The sequence below is a fragment of the Hylaeus volcanicus genome, chromosome 3, assembly GCF_026283585.1.
Source record: "Hylaeus volcanicus isolate JK05 chromosome 3, UHH_iyHylVolc1.0_haploid, whole genome shotgun sequence".
Lineage (NCBI taxonomy): Eukaryota > Metazoa > Arthropoda > Insecta > Hymenoptera > Colletidae > Hylaeus > Hylaeus volcanicus.
The window spans coordinates 22,677,615-22,696,357 of NC_071978.1; the positions used below are offsets into that span (position 1 = coordinate 22,677,615).

The 18,743-nt window shown below is 35.2% G+C and overlaps 2 protein-coding genes across 4 annotated transcripts; one reads left to right on the forward strand and one right to left on the reverse strand.

The window, feature by feature from the left end:
- Nucleotides 1-395: 395 nt before the first annotated feature.
- Nucleotides 396-1,265, reverse strand: LOC128874369 (cytochrome b-c1 complex subunit 8-like). Its single transcript, XM_054119066.1, has 3 exons — nucleotides 1,037-1,265; nucleotides 715-883; nucleotides 396-551 (listed from the first exon to the last, which is right to left on the reverse strand). Exons 2-3 carry the CDS (start codon nucleotides 869-871, stop codon nucleotides 466-468), a joined length of 243 nt encoding a protein of 80 aa, XP_053975041.1. The 5' UTR covers nucleotides 872-883; nucleotides 1,037-1,265; the 3' UTR covers nucleotides 396-465.
- Nucleotides 1,266-2,020: 755 nt separating this feature from the next.
- LOC128873382 (lysine-specific demethylase lid) lies at nucleotides 2,021-18,439 on the forward strand. 3 transcript variants are annotated; one of them, XM_054116940.1, is made up of 18 exons: nucleotides 2,021-3,185; nucleotides 6,284-6,500; nucleotides 6,589-6,749; nucleotides 6,823-7,182; nucleotides 7,263-7,541; nucleotides 7,629-8,121; nucleotides 8,187-8,314; nucleotides 8,390-8,584; nucleotides 10,279-10,739; nucleotides 10,815-11,076; nucleotides 11,158-11,980; nucleotides 12,055-12,263; nucleotides 12,357-12,581; nucleotides 12,657-12,741; nucleotides 12,829-13,232; nucleotides 13,461-13,581; nucleotides 13,660-13,802; nucleotides 14,132-18,439. In XM_054116940.1, exons 1-18 carry the CDS (start codon nucleotides 2,955-2,957, stop codon nucleotides 14,195-14,197), a joined length of 4,863 nt encoding a protein of 1,620 aa, XP_053972915.1. In that variant the 5' UTR covers nucleotides 2,021-2,954; the 3' UTR covers nucleotides 14,198-18,439. The 3 variants fall into 3 exon arrangements, with proteins under 3 accessions (XP_053972915.1, XP_053972913.1, XP_053972912.1); XM_054116938.1 differs by having other exon boundaries at nucleotides 2,023-3,185; nucleotides 12,657-12,705; nucleotides 14,063-18,439; XM_054116937.1 differs by having other exon boundaries at nucleotides 2,025-3,185; nucleotides 14,063-18,439.
- Nucleotides 18,440-18,743: the final 304 nt, after the last annotated feature.

Sequence of the window (18,743 nt, forward strand, 5' to 3'; positions counted from 1 at the left end):
ACCTCTTGCTATATTGTATAAAAAATGTAGTATTTTCATAAAATATTCATTGTCCTATCCCGTAAGTAGGAGAAAGGTAATAAAAAAAAAATGAACGAAACCATTCATCATCGTGAACCGAATTCATAAAATTGATCAAAATTTTGTTGTAGACCAAACAAGAGGTTAATTTATTCGTAAAACATAAATATTTCAAATGAAAATAACAACATCTATAATATACTATAGATATAGATATAGATAGAGTTTTTATAGGGTGTAATAAACTTTCTTATTACAAGTCAACAAATAAAATTAGTAAATATACAATGGATTCCTTTGATTCATGCTTTGAACATGATTTACAGTTAACTTTTTCTTTCATCATTTTTAAATAACAGTACCTAAACAAATTCTAGAGTTTGAATTTTTATTTCCAATTAATTAACTATGTACATTATGTCTAATACATTATTAACCATGAAACTAACCATGGTATACTGGGTTCTTGCGGTGCGTAGCTTGATTTGCGTCGTCAGCCCACGTCATAATCATGTAAGTCATGAGGAAAACTGTAACGAAATGAAGTGTTTAAATTTATGTACGAATTACCATTAAAAGTATCACAAGTGTTATTATATAATACAATTCTCTTAATGCATATTCACTATTTTTATAAAATAGATTAAAGAAAACTATTGATACATTGTACCAGTATTTAGTAAAATCACTTACAAGGTGTAGATCGAAGTATGCTCCAATTCACACGACGTGCCAGATTAGATATACCTTCTGAGAAAAATCCCTTGAGTGCTTTTTGTTCGTGTTGACTAATGCGGAAGAATGTGACACCACTGATTTTGGCAAGATTTCCAAATTCTTTATGACACATATTGATTAGACTCTGTATAAGAACATAACCAAATAGTAACATGTACTTGTTAATGTAATTACAGTTTTGACAATCATCTATATAAGAAAATTGAATTCATTTTGTTTAAATAAATAATAAATATTTAGATATAATCACATGAATATTATAAAACTTACGTAATACCTTACGTACTCGATGACACCGAAGGAAGAAATCGTCGCAAAATATTCCCAAGGGACTGAAGTGTATTCGTCAGCAGGGACGAATCAACTATGAAATTAATGGAGCTTTAACTTTAACTTTCTAAATAGAAAGACTTATTTGTTCAAAATTCAAAATTAATAGCTCTTAATATTAATGATTGCATTAATAATACAAATTTTGCTATAAAGCATTTCAAAGAAGTAAGAATCCCCTTGATGTAATTAACCTCAAGCCTTGATAAGTTTAGATACACCCCTTTCAATGCCTTCATTGCAACGCCATCTATCTCACAGAGAGTGATAAATTTAAGTGATGTAATTTAGATGTAGTTTTATTAATATTTACTGTACAAAGTGGCAATCGTGACATTTTGTATTAAAAATACATACGCTATTCTATAAATTTTTATTCTGATTCTATAGAATCGATTTTGAAATAAAATTTGAGTACCATGTGTTGCAAATCTAATGTAACTACGATGGACCAAATCACAAATTATTTCAGAATTAACTTTAATATTCAGAATAGACATGGTTTGTTACATAATTTTCATTAAAAACTCCTGTAAGCGAACAACAAAATTGATTATATAATAAGGAAAAAAGCTAACCAGTCATAGGGAATTTTCGTGTTTATTTATCGTTTACAATCGTTGAAACTTCAGCGCCTGATGCGCAGTTCTCTTTCGAATTCGAGCACATTTTTTGCAGCGCTCGTGTTGTTAATTGTTTATTTTATGCAGTAAACAATATTTTTAACCTGCGCTCGTATATGCGTTTAGTTAGTTAGTTAGTTAGTTGTTTATTTTCTTCAGACTTTTACAAGTTTGGTATGTGTCTGGAAGATGGTGTTTGAGGTAAAATTCCCTCCTCTTGCCCAATGAAAATCTATAGTCGTTTTATGGGTGCATACCTCTCCCCTCATCTTCTAACACTTATGTTTGATACAAATTAGCTGCACATTTTCTTATTTCTATCACAGGCGCTTGTTTGGTTTATGCAAATATGCGTTTAGCAGTAATAACTTCTAAATTTCAATTCATAAACATTTAAAATGTTATTTTATTTGTAATGTAATAAAACAGTAGGATATGAAGATGAAGATGAAGTCAGATCACTAACATTATACATTATACATTATTTTCCAAAAAAAAAAAAAAAAGGGGTAACGTGCACGAATCGCTATGTATTGTTGTATGGGCGTTTAGGAATATTTCAATTTATTTAGTTATTTGGGAAAATTAAACAAACACGTCTTGCTTCGAACATTTATGTTTAGTGAATGCCAATTGAATATAATAATTTTAACAGTAAAATGTTATTTTTTGTTTCTAAAACAAAATATACAACCAATCAAATCAATCATTTGTTTTAAGAGTGAGTGATTTACATCTCAGCAATGCTTTTACATAACAACGATCTTGTGCATTACTTCAGTTACACCACTGTACAATATTGAATTTTGGCGCGTTACTTAATTTAATTGAATTCCGCCGAGGGGAGCCACCAGGACACATAACAATATCGACATGATCCCTGGTGCAAGGTGGCGCCACCCTCGCGTTACAGTCAAGTGAACACAAGGGGCACAAGGGGTCGAGGGGGAGGTATACGAAGCAAGGAATAAGACAGTTGCTCGTGTGCGAGGCTCCGCGTGATATCGTCGATGTTGGTGCGCCGTGTGTTTCGTGGTTAACGCGTAACGTTGTCAATCGCTTTCCACCAGATACACAAATGCAGCTCGTGATGACGATTCACCTAAGCACACTGCCGAATAAATATTCGCAGCCAGCGGCTGAGTAACGGTTGCTGGAGCTGGCGCGAGGTCCTCACCCGCGTTAGGTGCGTGTGCTGGGGCCACCTATCCGCGCGTCCAAGCTGTGTTAGACACTCGAGTCATGGTATCGAGGTTCGACACGAACTTCGGTTACGAGGATTTTTTCGGGACTTATCACTGCACCCAAGACATGGCTTGCGATCGTGGTGATTCGGACTTCGAGTTCATTATACCGCCAGAGGCGCCGGTCTTCGAACCGAGTATCGAGGAGTTTCACGACCCCCTTGGCTACATTGCAAAAATACGACCGATCGCGGAGAAGTCTGGTATTTGTAAGATCAAACCGCCGCCTGTGAGTAAATCCTTCCATCGCGAGATTACATCAATCATTTTCTTCTCTGTCCAACCCGCTTTCTCTTTCCTTTCCCTTTAACGAGAGAAGGACGCCGCACATCGATCCTCCTATTCTTCGACTGGCCCGTTTTAAACGGAACCACAGGAATCGACGAATTTGTGTGTTTTATTTTTTTTCTTCTTCTTCTTTCGTTGAACGTTGTTCGGGCATGCACGCACCGACCCCGTTTACATCCTATGACGCTTCCGTACGGACATCACAGCCGTGACATCACGAAATAAACGAGTTCCTACGTAATACGTGCATTCGAATGAAAATTAAATCCGATGCGCGACGACTATTTTCACCGTGAACACCATATTTCACGATATCAATATCGTTTGCTCGCCTTTTGCCTCGTATCGGCGTTGAAACAGCTCGGGTCTGGTAAGAGTCCATAGCGTTTCCGTCGACACGAGACGAATGATAATACGGTAAAAAGGGAAGAAAAGGCTGCGATGCCCGTGTTGTCAGGGCATTTTCGCTTTTGCGAGATACATAGATCGGAATCGCGTCCATGTTCGTTAATGCGTTCTTATCTTTTTCACCGGGAAGTTATACTTGGCGTTCGTGTGGGATTCACGGAAAGTATTAAAAAAAATAAAAAAAAAAAAAATATGGGAAAACGAGTAGTTAGGTACTCGTCACATTGCGACATTAATATCGTTATAGCTAGAAGGTACGCTATGTAAAATGGCCGAGACAATCGAAACAATGTCACCTTAGCAAAATGTCTCGAAATTGTTGTGGAAATAGGAAACGATGACGAGATGGCATCGATAGAGAAAACGCTGAAAAAAATTATCGTCGTTCCGTGGTCAACGATCCTCCTCGTTCTGATATCGTGGTAACAAAAATATGGGAATCGTTTGATGTTTTCCCAGAAGTTTCTATTTCGTCTCAGAGCACGTACACCATCGTGCGAGGCTTCGTATAGGTGAATGTTGTTAATTTTTGGGAGTGTCATATGGGAAATGTTGCGAGTATAGCCGTGTTTAATGTTTTTTACGCTGATGAACAAAACTCACGTTGCTCTTTATGCTTGAATTATCTTCGTGTAATATTCAATCTCGTCGAATTTTTTTAGGAACAATTTTTGCTCCCGAAGTAATCTCGTCTCGTCATCCATATTTCATGCATTGTTCGTTTAATTTGTATCACTATTAGAACCGATTTGTGCCACCATTTTGTTTCTACACGCTTGGAAAAAGGTTTTACAACGTACGTCTTTGAAAATGTAGTTTCATTTAGGTAATTATGGAGAAGAAGCTACGTGGTGAATTTAAAAATAATCCTGGGATGAATCGAATCCCGCAAGACTTCTATAAACCGTCACGTAGAATGGTTAACGGGAAAATTGATTTTCTTCAAAATATAATATACGATTGAGCTATATTTAGACCTTGTCTCTAAATTAAATCGCACATATTTCAGATCGTCATTTTAGAGGTGGTGCAAATTGTTCGAAGAGGTTGTGACATGCCATGCATGTAGTTTGTGATTTTATTTCGAATCTTTTAACAATCTTAATTACATAAAGTAAAAAGTAACGATTAGTATTTCTAAATTTGTTACGATTTCGACCAATCAATTCACGATAGTTGAGATTATTTTATTAACACACTTATCGCAACGTGTTATTTTTACACATTGAAAACATATCTGTGTAAATGTCAAGCTATTACAAACAAGTATTCGTTAATCCAAATTGTAAACTTCCGCGATTTATTCTTCGTTATCTGAATCGTTGAAACCTGTTGTCGTGAAATCTGTACTTTTTACAGTTGAATAATGTTTCGAAGTCGTAGAATCTTCTTGTAAAAAAGTGCGTTTGTATGAGTTTAACAGTGTAGAATATACCAACAACGTTACTTCTTCTCTGCGAATTATTTTCTTAGGTCATGTAGAACTGATTTCGGTCAAGAGCGTTGTTGTTAATTTTAATTGACAAGTTGATCTATGTTCTTATATGTCCAATAGTCCAATCCAAGTGTAGATATTTGTTTGTCAATTACTCGTGAGCCCTTGAGAAAATTTGTATTTTGTAACGGGATGACGCCATTACGGAAATAACTATGGCCACGACATTAAATGGGCGTCGTATATGGAGAAAATCTTGGCGATGTTTCGTTTATTTTGTTCGTAGATGTTGATATACATCGTACGATAATATTTTGATGTCTCGTTGCTTGATGTGATCGAGTAGAAAATGTCTAATTCTAAATAGGATTCGATGGAAGAAATTCATTGTTCTGATTAAAAATGAGTCGTGCCCTTAACAAAATTTGACTGACAACCATTGCAACGGTTGTTGCGTCATGATATAGATGAGGCTACGAAGGCACTTATTGATTATTTAGACACCTGTATTTATGGGTTACTGGCTTCGTCAATGAATTTTCAATATGTATTAAACGATAACAGAATATATGTAATTCCTCTGTATTCCTTTTCCGTGTTATTCTGGGTCGTCATCGACAGAAATTTGTAACGATGTTTTTATAAATTTATCTGTATATCTATAGGCATAAATCCTCATTTTATTAAACTAATTGACTCATCTGAAGACCTGTAAGTATTGTTGCATAGGTGTACGAATTTGAAAGTTGTGTAGTAAACAACGCAATACGCTTTCTTTTTCATGCGTAGACGATGAATGAAAATTCGTCTTATTTGGTATCCTTAATTAATCTCAATTTTTAGGGATACAAGCTGCATAATTACATATACTTCTAAACATCCGATCAATGTATTAAATACGTGATTTTCTTATAATAAATTTATCCCGTTACGTAATCGCGAGGCTAATGAAAATTGTTAACGAAATTATTTTAAACTTTATATCCAGTAAATAGCAAAATCCTATGAGTAAAAATAGTCCCAAATCTTACAAAGCTTCTAGTAATAACTTCATGTAATAATAATGTAATGGTATAATGTTAGTGATCTGACTTCATCTTCATCTTCATATCCTACTGTTTTATTACATTACGAATAAAATAACATTTTAAATGTTTATGAATTGAAATTTAGAAGTTATTACTGCTTTCTTGCAGAATTGGCAGCCACCATTTGCTGTTGATGTTGATAAATTCAAATTTGTTCCACGAATCCAAAGATTAAATGAATTGGAGGCAAAAACAAGGATAAAACTTAATTTTTTAGACCAGATTGCAAAATTCTGGGAGCTTCAAGGTTCTTCTTTAAAAATCCCACTTGTAGAACGCAAAGCTCTTGATCTATATTCTTTGCACAAAATTGTCACAGATGAAGGTTTGTTTCTGCTATTTAACTGTGAAGGTCATTAGTTAGAATTCACATTGTGAACTTAATGTATTAATATTAAGCATAATAATTCCAGGTGGAATTGAAACAGTAACAAGGGAAAGAAGGTGGGCAAAAATTGCAAATAAACTAGGTTATCCATCTGGTCGTAGCGTAGGAAGTATACTAAAGAATCACTATGAACGAATTTTATATCCGTTTGATGTCTTTAAGCAGGGAAAAACTTTGACAGACATTGTAAGTTATTTTTTCTTTGTATCTTCTAAAATCTATAGTAATCCATATATTTAATATACATTGAATTGTACAGAAAATTGAACCAGATTCCAATGTGAATGAGAAAAAGGACAGAGATTACAAACCACATGGAATCATCTCACGACAGCAAATTAAACCTCCAGCTGAAAAATTTTCACGGCGGTCAAAGAGATTCAGTGGTCAAGAAGAGAAACCGGAAATATCTGTTAAACAAGAAGATTGTAAGGAGGAATGTGATTCTGATAATGATTGCAAAGATGGATTCAGAAGTAAGAATGGTGATGACAATAGCAAAGAACTTAAGAAGTTACAATTCTATGGACCTGGTCCAAAGATGGCTGGATTTAATACCAAAGAGGGAAAGAAATCTAATAAGACCAGAGGTTTGAAACTAACTTATGAATTTGATCCAGTGAGTATAACTTGTGTATTGATTTTTTATGATTAGTATGTGTAAATATTTTCTCTAAAATTGTATATCTTATTATACAGTTGGCAAAATATATTTGTCACAATTGTGGAAGAGGTGATAATGAAGAAAACATGCTTCTATGTGATGGATGTGATGATAGTTATCACACTTTCTGTCTCATGCCACCACTGACAGAAATACCAAAAGGAGATTGGCGGTGTCCAAAATGTGTGGCTGAAGAAGTTTCTAAGCCAATGGAAGCATTTGGATTCGAGCAAGCTCAAAGAGAGTATACTCTTCAACAATTTGGAGAAATGGCTGATCAATTTAAGAGCGATTACTTCAACATGCCTGTACATGTATGTTACTTTCTTTTTCTTATGTTTTCTAATAGAATATGTATAAGATCGATTAAATCACATAAATTTGAAATTATTTTGCTGTAGATGGTGCCAACATCCTTGGTAGAAAAAGAATTTTGGCGAATAGTTTCCTCTATCGATGAAGATGTAACAGTTGAGTATGGAGCAGATTTACACACAATGGATCATGGATCTGGATTTCCAACAAAGACGAGCGTTAATCTGTTTACGTGTGATCAAGAATACGCGGAATCTTCGTGGAATTTAAATAATCTACCAGTTCTACGGAGTAGCGTACTAGGTCACATTAACGCTGACATTAGTGGTATGAAAGTTCCATGGATGTATGTTGGCATGTGTTTTGCCACATTCTGTTGGCATAACGAGGATCATTGGAGTTATTCGATTAATTACCTACATTGGGGAGAGCCAAAAACTTGGTATGGTGTACCTGGCTCTCAAGCAGAACGATTTGAACACTCAATGAAATCGGCTGCACCAGAACTGTTTCATAGTCAGCCAGATTTGCTCCATCAATTGGTCACTATCATGAATCCCAACATTTTAACAAACGAAGGTAACGTATCATAAGATCTATATAATCTATATAAAGTACTAATGTCGTTTGTATTTCTTTTTCAGGTGTTCCAGTATTTAGAACTGACCAACACGCAGGAGAATTTGTTGTGACATTTCCAAGAGCGTATCACGCGGGATTCAATCAGGGATACAATTTCGCCGAAGCTGTGAATTTCGCACCTGCCGATTGGGTATGTTGTAACCTTAAATTTGTATTGTTGATTTTAATATCGTATATTTTATGAATTCTATTGTGTGTTTAACAGCTTAGAGTTGGTCGGGAATGCATTTCGCATTACTCGAATTTAAGACGATTTTGTGTATTTTCTCACGATGAATTGGTGTGTAAAATGTCATTGGATCCAGATTCACTGGACATAGGAATTGCGACTGCAACTTACCATGACATGCTGCAGATGGTAGACGACGAGAAGAAGTTACGAAAAAATCTGTTGGAATGGGTAAGTTGCATTTATGTGAATATTATGATTGTTTTAGTGAAATGGCTGATTCTATATACAGGCTGAACTTTTTCATTCTCCCAAGTACTTTAGTCAACTATTACGCATGAAACATTTTTTTTATATTTTTGTATAATATAAAATTTGTATTTAAGAGGAAATCATAATTTGAGAGAAAGGTATTAGCTTATGTGAGCCCTGTAACTATCGTTTATTTATTTCCTTATTTTTGGCCGCTCTCCAAAGGTTACAAGGTTTCATCGAAATCAGATTGAGGGGAGAGGATGCACTTCGCGGATGTACCTTGTTAATAGTAACTTATGTATAGACCACGTGTACTATAATACTTTTTTACTCGGGATTTCATCCTCTTTTGAATAGTGAAATTAGAAGTTATCCTTGACGTCTCAGTAAAAAAGCGAGGCAACGAGAAAGCGATGAAATAATAGAATCCCTCGCAAATTTATTTTATGTGTTTCTTTGACATCATTATCTATTATAGATGAAATACCTGACACAAAAAATACATTCGAAAAAATATATAGGCTTCTGATCCAATATATTATCACATAAATGATTCATTATTTTAAATATTACACTTTTTGTCTGACCGATATGTTTTGAAAAATTAATTGAATTTAAAGAGCGTAATGTGTATTAGACATTCAAATTTTGCCTCCAACATTAGCCAGTCACACAGGACGGGTTATAATTCTAAATGCACAGACCAATGTATTTAGGTCAAACAGTATAGTGAGTGCTGAAGCATTCCCTCACCGATTCAAGTATGTTGTCATGCACACATTGTCGAATGTACCGGCACGCATATATTCGTAGCATCGACGTAACCAGCATCTTTGGCACCCGTGTGCTGAAAATTTATTTCGAGACCCTTTTATATGAAAGTTAATACTTCCCTATCTATCCCATATGTATTAAGCAAAAAAGACAGCATTATTTTTAATTTTTAAAGAAGAATAATCAATAAAACTTGTAGAACAGTATTTATTAGATTGAAGAAAAGTTTCGTATGTAAAATATTTCTGACAAGTCGATCGTGGGGTTTTTCTATATTCAAAATTGGAGCTCCTCGGATTAGGGAACCCCTCGCGTGGTTTGCACACGACTAGTTACGTCACTGACTCGTAGCCATGCGGGCACACGCGGTAAAAGACGTGTGTGTGCGTCTGATATTGCCAACCATTGGTCATTGCAGTAGAGCTCCACCATCCACGTTATATTCCTCATTAATGCCTCCATATATTTCGTTATATTTGGTTAGCTTGTGTCCGTTGTCGCTAAAATAGTTTTCGTGTGATCGTTGTTTAGTTATCGACCTTGACGAGCTGATGCCTATTTGGTGTGTCTCTGATCTTGATTATGTAACTTTTATTGGCGAATAGAGGTTATGTTTTTAAAGCCTTGCCATGATGCTAAACAGTCAGTACGTTTCTTCTGTCGATTCAACGTATTTTTTAACATTTCCGGCGATTTGATCAACGAGTGTTCGCGATATTCTTAAATGATTCGTGTACTCGCAAAATCTTTGATCATATCGACGTCAATTTGTGTACAGATGGGTACATGTGTTTCGTTAATAGATAGTCTCATTCTGATTCCATGTTTCTTTTAAAATGTGAGAACAGTTAAACGGTTCCACGAATGATTTTTGTGTTGAAAATCGTGTTTTTTAGGGCGTAACGGAAGCGGAACGCGAAGCATTTGAACTATTACCAGATGATGAGAGACAGTGTGAGGCGTGCAAAACAACTTGTTTCTTAAGTGCGGTTACATGTTCATGCCAGAGTTCTCAGTTAGTTTGCCTGAGACATTTTACTGACCTTTGTGATTGCCCACCGGAAAAGCACACATTACGTTACCGGTATACTTTAGACGAGTTACCGATTATGTTACAAAAGTTAAAATTAAAAGCTGAGTCATTCGACTCATGGGTGGCCAAAGTAAAAGAAGCAATGGACCCCGATAAGAAGAGTAATAAAATTGAGTTGAACGAGCTGAAGGAGCTCTTGAATGAAGCAGAAAATAAAAAGTTTCCTGAAAGTGAACTGTTAACAGCCTTAACTACTGCTGTGCAAGATGCAGAAAAATGTGCTAGTGTTGCACAACAACTGTTAAATAATAAGCAGCGTACCAGGTATGATTAGTTTTTAGTTACTAAGGTAATATATGTATTATATAAATAATCTTATGTGAGGATTTTTTAATTCAGAACCAGACAATCGGTTGAAACTAAATATAAACTTACGGTAGAAGAATTAACTCTTTTCTATAAAGAAATTACTAATCTGTGCTGTGAACTTAAAGAATCTGATGGTGTTAAATTTATACTCGATCAAGTGTTACAATTTCAAAGAGAAGCAGAGGAGTTAGATGCTAAGGAAGATAATTGTGATATTGAACAACTAGAAAAGTGTATTGATTTTGGAGATTCTATTTGTATTGAGTTACCTCAACTTATTCGTTTGAAACAAGTAAGTAGATATAAATTAAACACATTTTTAATAATAATATATCACTGTTCTGTAGTGCAATTCAGTATTTATTTGTTGTAGAGATTAACGCAAATTCAATGGCTGGAGGAAGTAAAATCTATTCAAGAAGATCCAAAATCTATACATCGCGATGATTTAGCAAAATTGATTGAAAAAGGTATGACGATACCGCCTCATTTAAGTATAGAAAATACACTTTCCGAACTACAAGCATTAATGATCGGAATCGACAAGTGGGAAGAGAAAGCAAAGTTGTATCTTCACACGAAAAGCAGACAAACTATATCGTCGTTAGAAGAATTTATTCGCGAAGCTGATGAAGTAGATGCATACTTACCCAGCTTAGATATTCTCCAAGATACATTGAATAAAGCAAAAAATTGGACGAAAATGGTAGAGGAAGTACAAGCGAGAGAGAATTTTCCTTACTATGATACATTAGATGATCTTATAAAAAAAGGCAGAAGTATCCCATTGCACTTGGATGCTCTTCCAATTTTAGAGTCCACTCTTTCACAAGCGAAAGCTTGGAAGGAAAGGACGGCAAGAACATTCCTAAGGAAAAACTCACATTATACTTTAATGGAGGCTTTATCCCCCCGAATTGGAGTTGGTATACAAGCGCTGAAGGCTAAGAAGAATAAGAGTGAAGAGTCTGTTGGACCTGTCTTTGTCTGTGATACAAAATTGGATGATTCCAATGATTCGGCTACCGTCGTGGCTGCGTTTAAATTAGCTGAACAACGCGAAATGGAAGCGATGAGAAATTTAAGAGAAAGAAATTTAATGAAAACCGAGATGGAAGACTCTAGGTATTGCGTCTGTCGTCGACCAAGATTCGGGCTTATGCTTCAATGCGAGCTTTGTAAAGATTGGTTCCATTGTAAGTATAATACTCATAACTTGCATTTAAATATAAATGTAAAAATGTAGGTTAAACGTAATAATTCATTTTAGCAAATTGTGTACCCTTACCAAAAACGTCATACAAAGGAAAATTACCGATATCAAGGGAGATTAAATTTTTATGTCCCTGTTGTTTACGTTCGAGGCGGCCACGATTGGAAACAATTTTGGCGCTTTTAGTGAGTCTTCAAAAAATTCCAATTCGTTTGCCCGAGGGTGAGGCATTGCAATGTTTAACGGAACGTGCAATGAATTGGCAGGTGTGTCACGTATCAGAAATTGAAGATTAATAAATTATGCGTTATATGGTTTCTATGTGTAACACGATTTGTATTCAATGGTATTTTTAATAGGATCGAGCTCGACAAGCGTTGGCTACAGACGAAATTTCATCGGCACTAGCAAAATTGTCCGTTCTGACACAAAAATTAGTAGAAGCAGCAGCAAGGGAGAAAACAGAAAAGATAATCAGCAGCGAGTTGAAGAAGGCGGCGAATAATCCTGAACTTCATCAAAGAGTGCAGGCAATCACGCCACTTAGCGGTGTACACTCGGATGATAGCGCACTTAGTACCGCGGTAAGTGTCAATAGCTCTAATTAAATTTGTGTAAAAATGCATTATACATGGTTAAATATATACGATGTATTTCAGGATGACGACGACGACGTTGTTACCATCGACGACGACGAGCCAAGTTGCAGTACGTTCAATAGTAACGAACACGCATACTCTTATAGTAAGATTTCTCCGTTAAAAAAAAAACGGCGTTTGACTATAAGAATTAAATATCTATAAAATTTATAAATATGTATTTTTTTTCTAGTATCTAAAGTTCAGCGCAGGTCTCAATCAAGTGATTCCACCGAAGCTGCAGTTATGCTCTCGCAGTCTGCAAGGTTACGCTTAGAAGAATTAATGATGGAAGGTGATCTGTTGGAAGTCGCGCTTGACGAAACGCAACACATATGGCGCATATTAAGTCACACTAACAATCCTAGTACTGTTCGCAAATACGCGTCGTACGAAGAAGTACAAACTAATTTAAACCAGGACGCGAAAGATGTAAAAAAGAGGGGAAGAAAAAGGAAGTCCGAAGAGTTCGAATTACTCAAGAAACTCGGGCGGCAAAAAATGGAAGAAAAAAATTTAACCAAACGTAAGGGGTTACAGAAAGAGAAAAAATCGACCAGTAGTTCCCCGTTGCCTATTAAGCGCGGACCTCGAAAGGTATTTATATTTTGGAATACAATCTGCCTCGAATTAAAACTTACAAAATTATTCGTTTTAAGGTTATGTAATACAGTTACAATTTTGTTGACAAGAAAATTGTGCGTATCGAGTAATTGAAATTGTGAGGAAGTTTGAATTCGAGACATTTTTTAATTAAAAATCAATAGATTAAATACAGTTCATTGAACATCGGTTAGCTCGATTTCAGTTAATTTTGTATTCCAGATGAAACGTAAGGAAGGGGACGAGGTGCCAAAGAAGAGGGGCGGTAATCGAAAGAAGACTAAACAAGACACTTCCGACGAAGAAGACGATTGCGCGGCCGTTAGTTGTTTACGACCCAGCGGTAAGGAAGCTGTTTGTTACACAAACATTTCAACATTATTGTTATTATGATATTCTATATACTTTTATTTGAATGTAGGTAGGGAAGTCGATTGGGTTCAGTGCGATGGTGGCTGCGAAGGTTGGTTTCACATGCACTGTGTCGGTTTGGATCGTACAGAAATCGCAGAAGAAGACGATTACATATGTAGTAATTGCAAAGACGCAGAACAAAACTCGACGGTATGTTTACATTAGTAGACTCAAACATGTTATCGCTGCTAATTATAGAACGGATAATTTTATTTATATTTGTTTCATTTGTGTAAGAGAAAGGTTTGTTGGCTTTGTCGTTTTATTATTACCATTGTTTTCTTTTCATTCGTAGACTGTGCAGTCAGTAGAATTTTATTTATTCGGTGCTTACCATTTATTTGCGCGCTAGTGTTTTTATTACATTTATAGTTTTAGAGCAATATTTTTTTATGTTATCCATGCTGTAGTCGAGAGCGCCAGACCCGCTAGCCGAATCGTTAGGCCTGGATGCACTTCTTTCCCTTTCTCAATCCCAGGGATACCAGGGCACAGATAGCGAAGCAGATATCCAGGAAACGACATCCTTCGTCAGGACTTACTAGCCCATTTCATTCTGTTAGCTCCGTACAAGGCTAGGATGCTCACCGATTTCAAATTATTTGGACTGCGAATTTACAGTCTGACATTTAATGTTACCTATCACTTTTACCCCAGTCCGTTGGTACTGCAGGTCATCGTGTGTTGCGGGTGGTATGTCGGAGATAAAGTATTATATTACAGTCAAATTACAATCTTGACGACTAACGAACATTATTTTTCTACTTTGATTTGATGCGTTTTATAGAACAGCAAGTTTTTCGTATGTATCACATTGCATTGTATTTTATTTTTTTGAGATAAGAGATGTTTATCCTTGCCAGGACGTGGACATATTGTTCAATAAGTAATACATTCGTTCGTATTTGCGGTAAATTATTTTCATTGCATTACATTTTAACACGGTCGGACTACCCGAACTGGTTAATGTTAATTTATAACATTAAATCCTGCTTATTTTTACATTTGCATTAAATGTCATTGATTCTAAATTAAAGATGAACTTCTAACAAATAAATCTTTTACCATGAGTCATACTACGTGGATATCGCGGATGAACCGTGATGTGCTTCGTGATTTATACGCGAAGTTTGAGGAAGTCAATACATTGCATCTGTTGTCTCTCGTCTGTCGCTGCCAATGTCGATGAAAAAGAAAACTCATGTTCCGCGAGACCAACGACTGTCAACTAACAATGGTATGCGTTAACACTATTTATAATGCGATCTGTAGCGTGAGTGTGGTGCCCTTGATATGAGTGAAGGGTGGAAGGATGCAGATGAGTCCTGAGCATTGTTTGACCTAACGATTTGGACGATATGTAATAAAAATGAAATTAGCGACGGCGAAATGTGCGCGTTAACGAAAGGTAAAAGGAGAGTCGTCTCAGAATACTTCTACTCTGAAGAAGATTCCGTCGGTTTTTGTATCAGTTTTTAATTGTAATGGTGCAAAGTAGAACAGAAGTCCACTTTGTTCCATGTAGTATGTACAGATAGACTGAGAGATGTGTGTATTAAGATATAGATATTATACGTACATGTAAGAAAATTAGATCGAAACATATAAGTAGATATAAGTTACAGTTTGTATAAAGAAAAGAAATTGACACGCAGATACATAGCATATCTAAATCTGCCTTCCTGATATAGTTAATTGAAATTTATCGGATTTTGGACCAGAGTGTACAACTTACAATTGGTGCGAGTCGCGAGTCATTTATTTTTCATTTCATTTCTTTTTTATTTCTTGCCACGGACGTTTACGGTATTGTTAATTTGGGTTGAGATCCCTCGAAGGGCCTAATTAAAGCACATAACCTTTTACAGAGTAAATGTTACTCGAAATGTTAACGTATGATTTTTATGATTGCAACCAAATGAAAGTAATGTTTGTCGTATTTTTCTTGGTGTGACTTGTGTTACTATTTTAATATTCAAATTTGGCAAGCGAATTAATCATACTTGACATCGCAATTTTGTGAATGTTTTGATTCTGTCGTTTTACGAATTCAACGTTTCTCCAACTTAAGTTTTCGGAGTTGTCAGAGGTCAGGTACATAATTAAATTTTACCGAACCATTTTTAACGTCTACACGGTTTAACGCACTTGGCATAGTGTAACTGAAGCATACTTATTACATTGTACATTAAAGTATTATAAAAAGATCGCTAAATATAAAAGTTACAGAGATACTTACGCTGACGATAAGATATATTCCGTAATAAACGATTTTATAAATGTTATAGCATTACAAATATGGATCTCATTCTCTGTGAACAGAACTAAAAACGAAAAAAGGGGTATGTCGTCGTTTATCATTCATGTAAAGTATAGAATTTGTGTATTCGCTGTTGACTCTGGTACAAAACCATGCTTCGTATGGTAGCTGATAACGATTTTCTAGTTACTTTTTAATGTGATTGTTGAGCTAAGATTTTTTTTTTTAATAAAAAGCCATTCGTTTTACTATCTCGTGCAAATGTGTTATGTGCGTGTCTCTGTCTACTCGTGTAGTTCTTTGCACGGTGTGCGAAGTGCATTGTGTAAGAAAAAAAAAAAAGAAACTTTTATCCTAGATCAATTGGCGAAACGACGCGTCAGTGGTGCGCGAAACTTTGTATAATTACTTGTTAAAGAAAAACAAATGTCGTTCGTTGAGTTTCCATGCAGACTTAAAACTCTATGAATGCGTGTTATGTGTGGAACGACGCGCGACGCACAGTGTGTTTTAAACGCTCGTATATATCCGAAACATACAACGCGTAATAATCGGTGTTGACACTGCAAATGAATTCTGTTAACAAACATCTCTATGTTCCATTGTTAGGCGTAGTTTAAGACGGTTACGACGGATTGTTCCAGCAATCGGTTAACAGGATTCATTTTGAACTAATCCGATGTATAGCGATAGTGGTAGATCGTCTACCACAGTGTGTGTCTAGATCAGTATGTTAAGCGTTACGTTTAAAACAGACTGTAGGTCAAAGATTCGATGAGACATTATGTGTACACACATATATTTTTGTACAGATACGTAAGAATTCGATGATCTGTTCGATTATCGCTTCTGGATATACGCGGGAGCACAGTGAATTTCTAACGATAGTGTTTTTGCGACTCGGTTAGACGAAGTATGAATTTCATTTGTTTCTATTCATAATAAAAATATATGTATGTATACGCATACACGTGCATATATTGGTTACACATATATATATTTTATACAAGGTACTTAGAATCATTTTTCTATTAAGCGACACAAAATGTAATAAAATAAGCACATTAGAAATTCATGAGTTACACTATCATTAAAAATGCATTGTGATTGAATAGCTCGGGATGATTGGTACTGCGTGATTACTCACACAACTGTTGCTATATGCAGGATGGACATACTGGAACATTGTACTTTACCATAAAACACTTGTGTACTATGTTGAATACTGATGACTTGGTATATTGATTCAGTATACATAAAGGCAAGTGCCTACACGTTCCCAAGAAGTTGTATACTAATCATCGTACGAAAGAAATTCATCTTTTGTTAGCCTTCCCCCTCGATGACAAGCACAAAACGGTCTAGTATTAATTTTTCTTTTCCTTGCAATTAAACGTTTACGTAATATGCACTTCTAGCCGATAAAGCAGTTAACTGGATCTGAACGAATAGTGTATTATCGAAGTAAAAGTATTATATTTCGACCAAATCGTCTTTTGTGAATTAATGTTGTAACTAGTTGCCATGAATACTTGTAGCAAATTCTGATTTGCGAGCGTAGCTAATTCTTTATTTTTTTTTTTAAATGCCATTTAATTTTCATTGTCACGCATATTAAAGGGAGAGTTATCGTTTTTTTTTTTTTTTAAATAGAAGAGAATTTCATTTGAAACTCCTAGTTTGTGATACGATTACAAATTGTTTACCGGTGATAAGAAGTTATTTATTTTCACGTTGGTGAATATTTCATCTATTTTATTTTTCGTATCGTAGAATTGTGCATATATGTTTTTTGTTTGTGTTTAAATAAGAAAATGATGAAATTTAATGCAAAATTAACGGTCAGGCGAAGACTTTGACAATGGCCTAATTTTGTTTAATGTATATACGTATGATGATTACTTACAAGTAAATGAATCATTCATTTTCATCGAAATGATTTAGTCAGAAGGCGTTACTTAACTTCCAGTGCACAGTTACTAATCACCATAACTATTCAGCGCCAATCGTTTCTTCACGCTTTATTTCTTCCTATTTCTGTACAAGTTACAGAAAAATACACGTGGAAGGGTTTACTATAAATTCGACGTGTTTTATTTATTTTTTTTTTTTTTTGTTTTAGTTACGTCAAACTTCGCCTCGCAAGAAAGCCCCATAAATTCCACCAAAAATGTGTATAGTCGTTAGAGAAACATTATCGAAGATTTCGTATTTTTACATTTTCGTTTGTTCGTGTTTTTGTTGTTTATTTTTCATTTGAATCTTCTCGAAGTTGATTCGTTGACGAGAAAACCGTTTTGTTGATGGGTGCGATACAACCATCGTTTTTTCCTATACGACGCATGGATATATTAGTTTATTTCCTTTATACGCGAATCATTGTAGACAAACGAATATTTATGAACAGTAAATGTAACTTAAGGCTAAGTAGCGTTAAAGTAGTCCTTTATTTGTAAGATTATATCACTTTGATTTCCGATAAAATATATTAAATGTATATGTGTACATGTACATTCAATACTGCGAACCGTTTGCAATGTTTTTCTTCGCTAACCTTGTTTACTTTTGTCGTAAACGTTCCTTCATCGAACACGTGACCATTCCCAAAGTCAGATCAAAATATTTTCCATCCGACTTCGGAATCCTTGGAATGCCTTCTCTGGGACAACCCACAGAGGAAAACAGATCACTAATACGTTTCAGAATTTTATTTGAGATGAATTCAATGTAGAATTAGAAACTAGAATTAGAAATCATCTTTCTTTATATTTGAAACGTGTAATTTATCCTAAAGCGTATTTTCTCTATCGTCATTGTAGGAATTTCTAAAT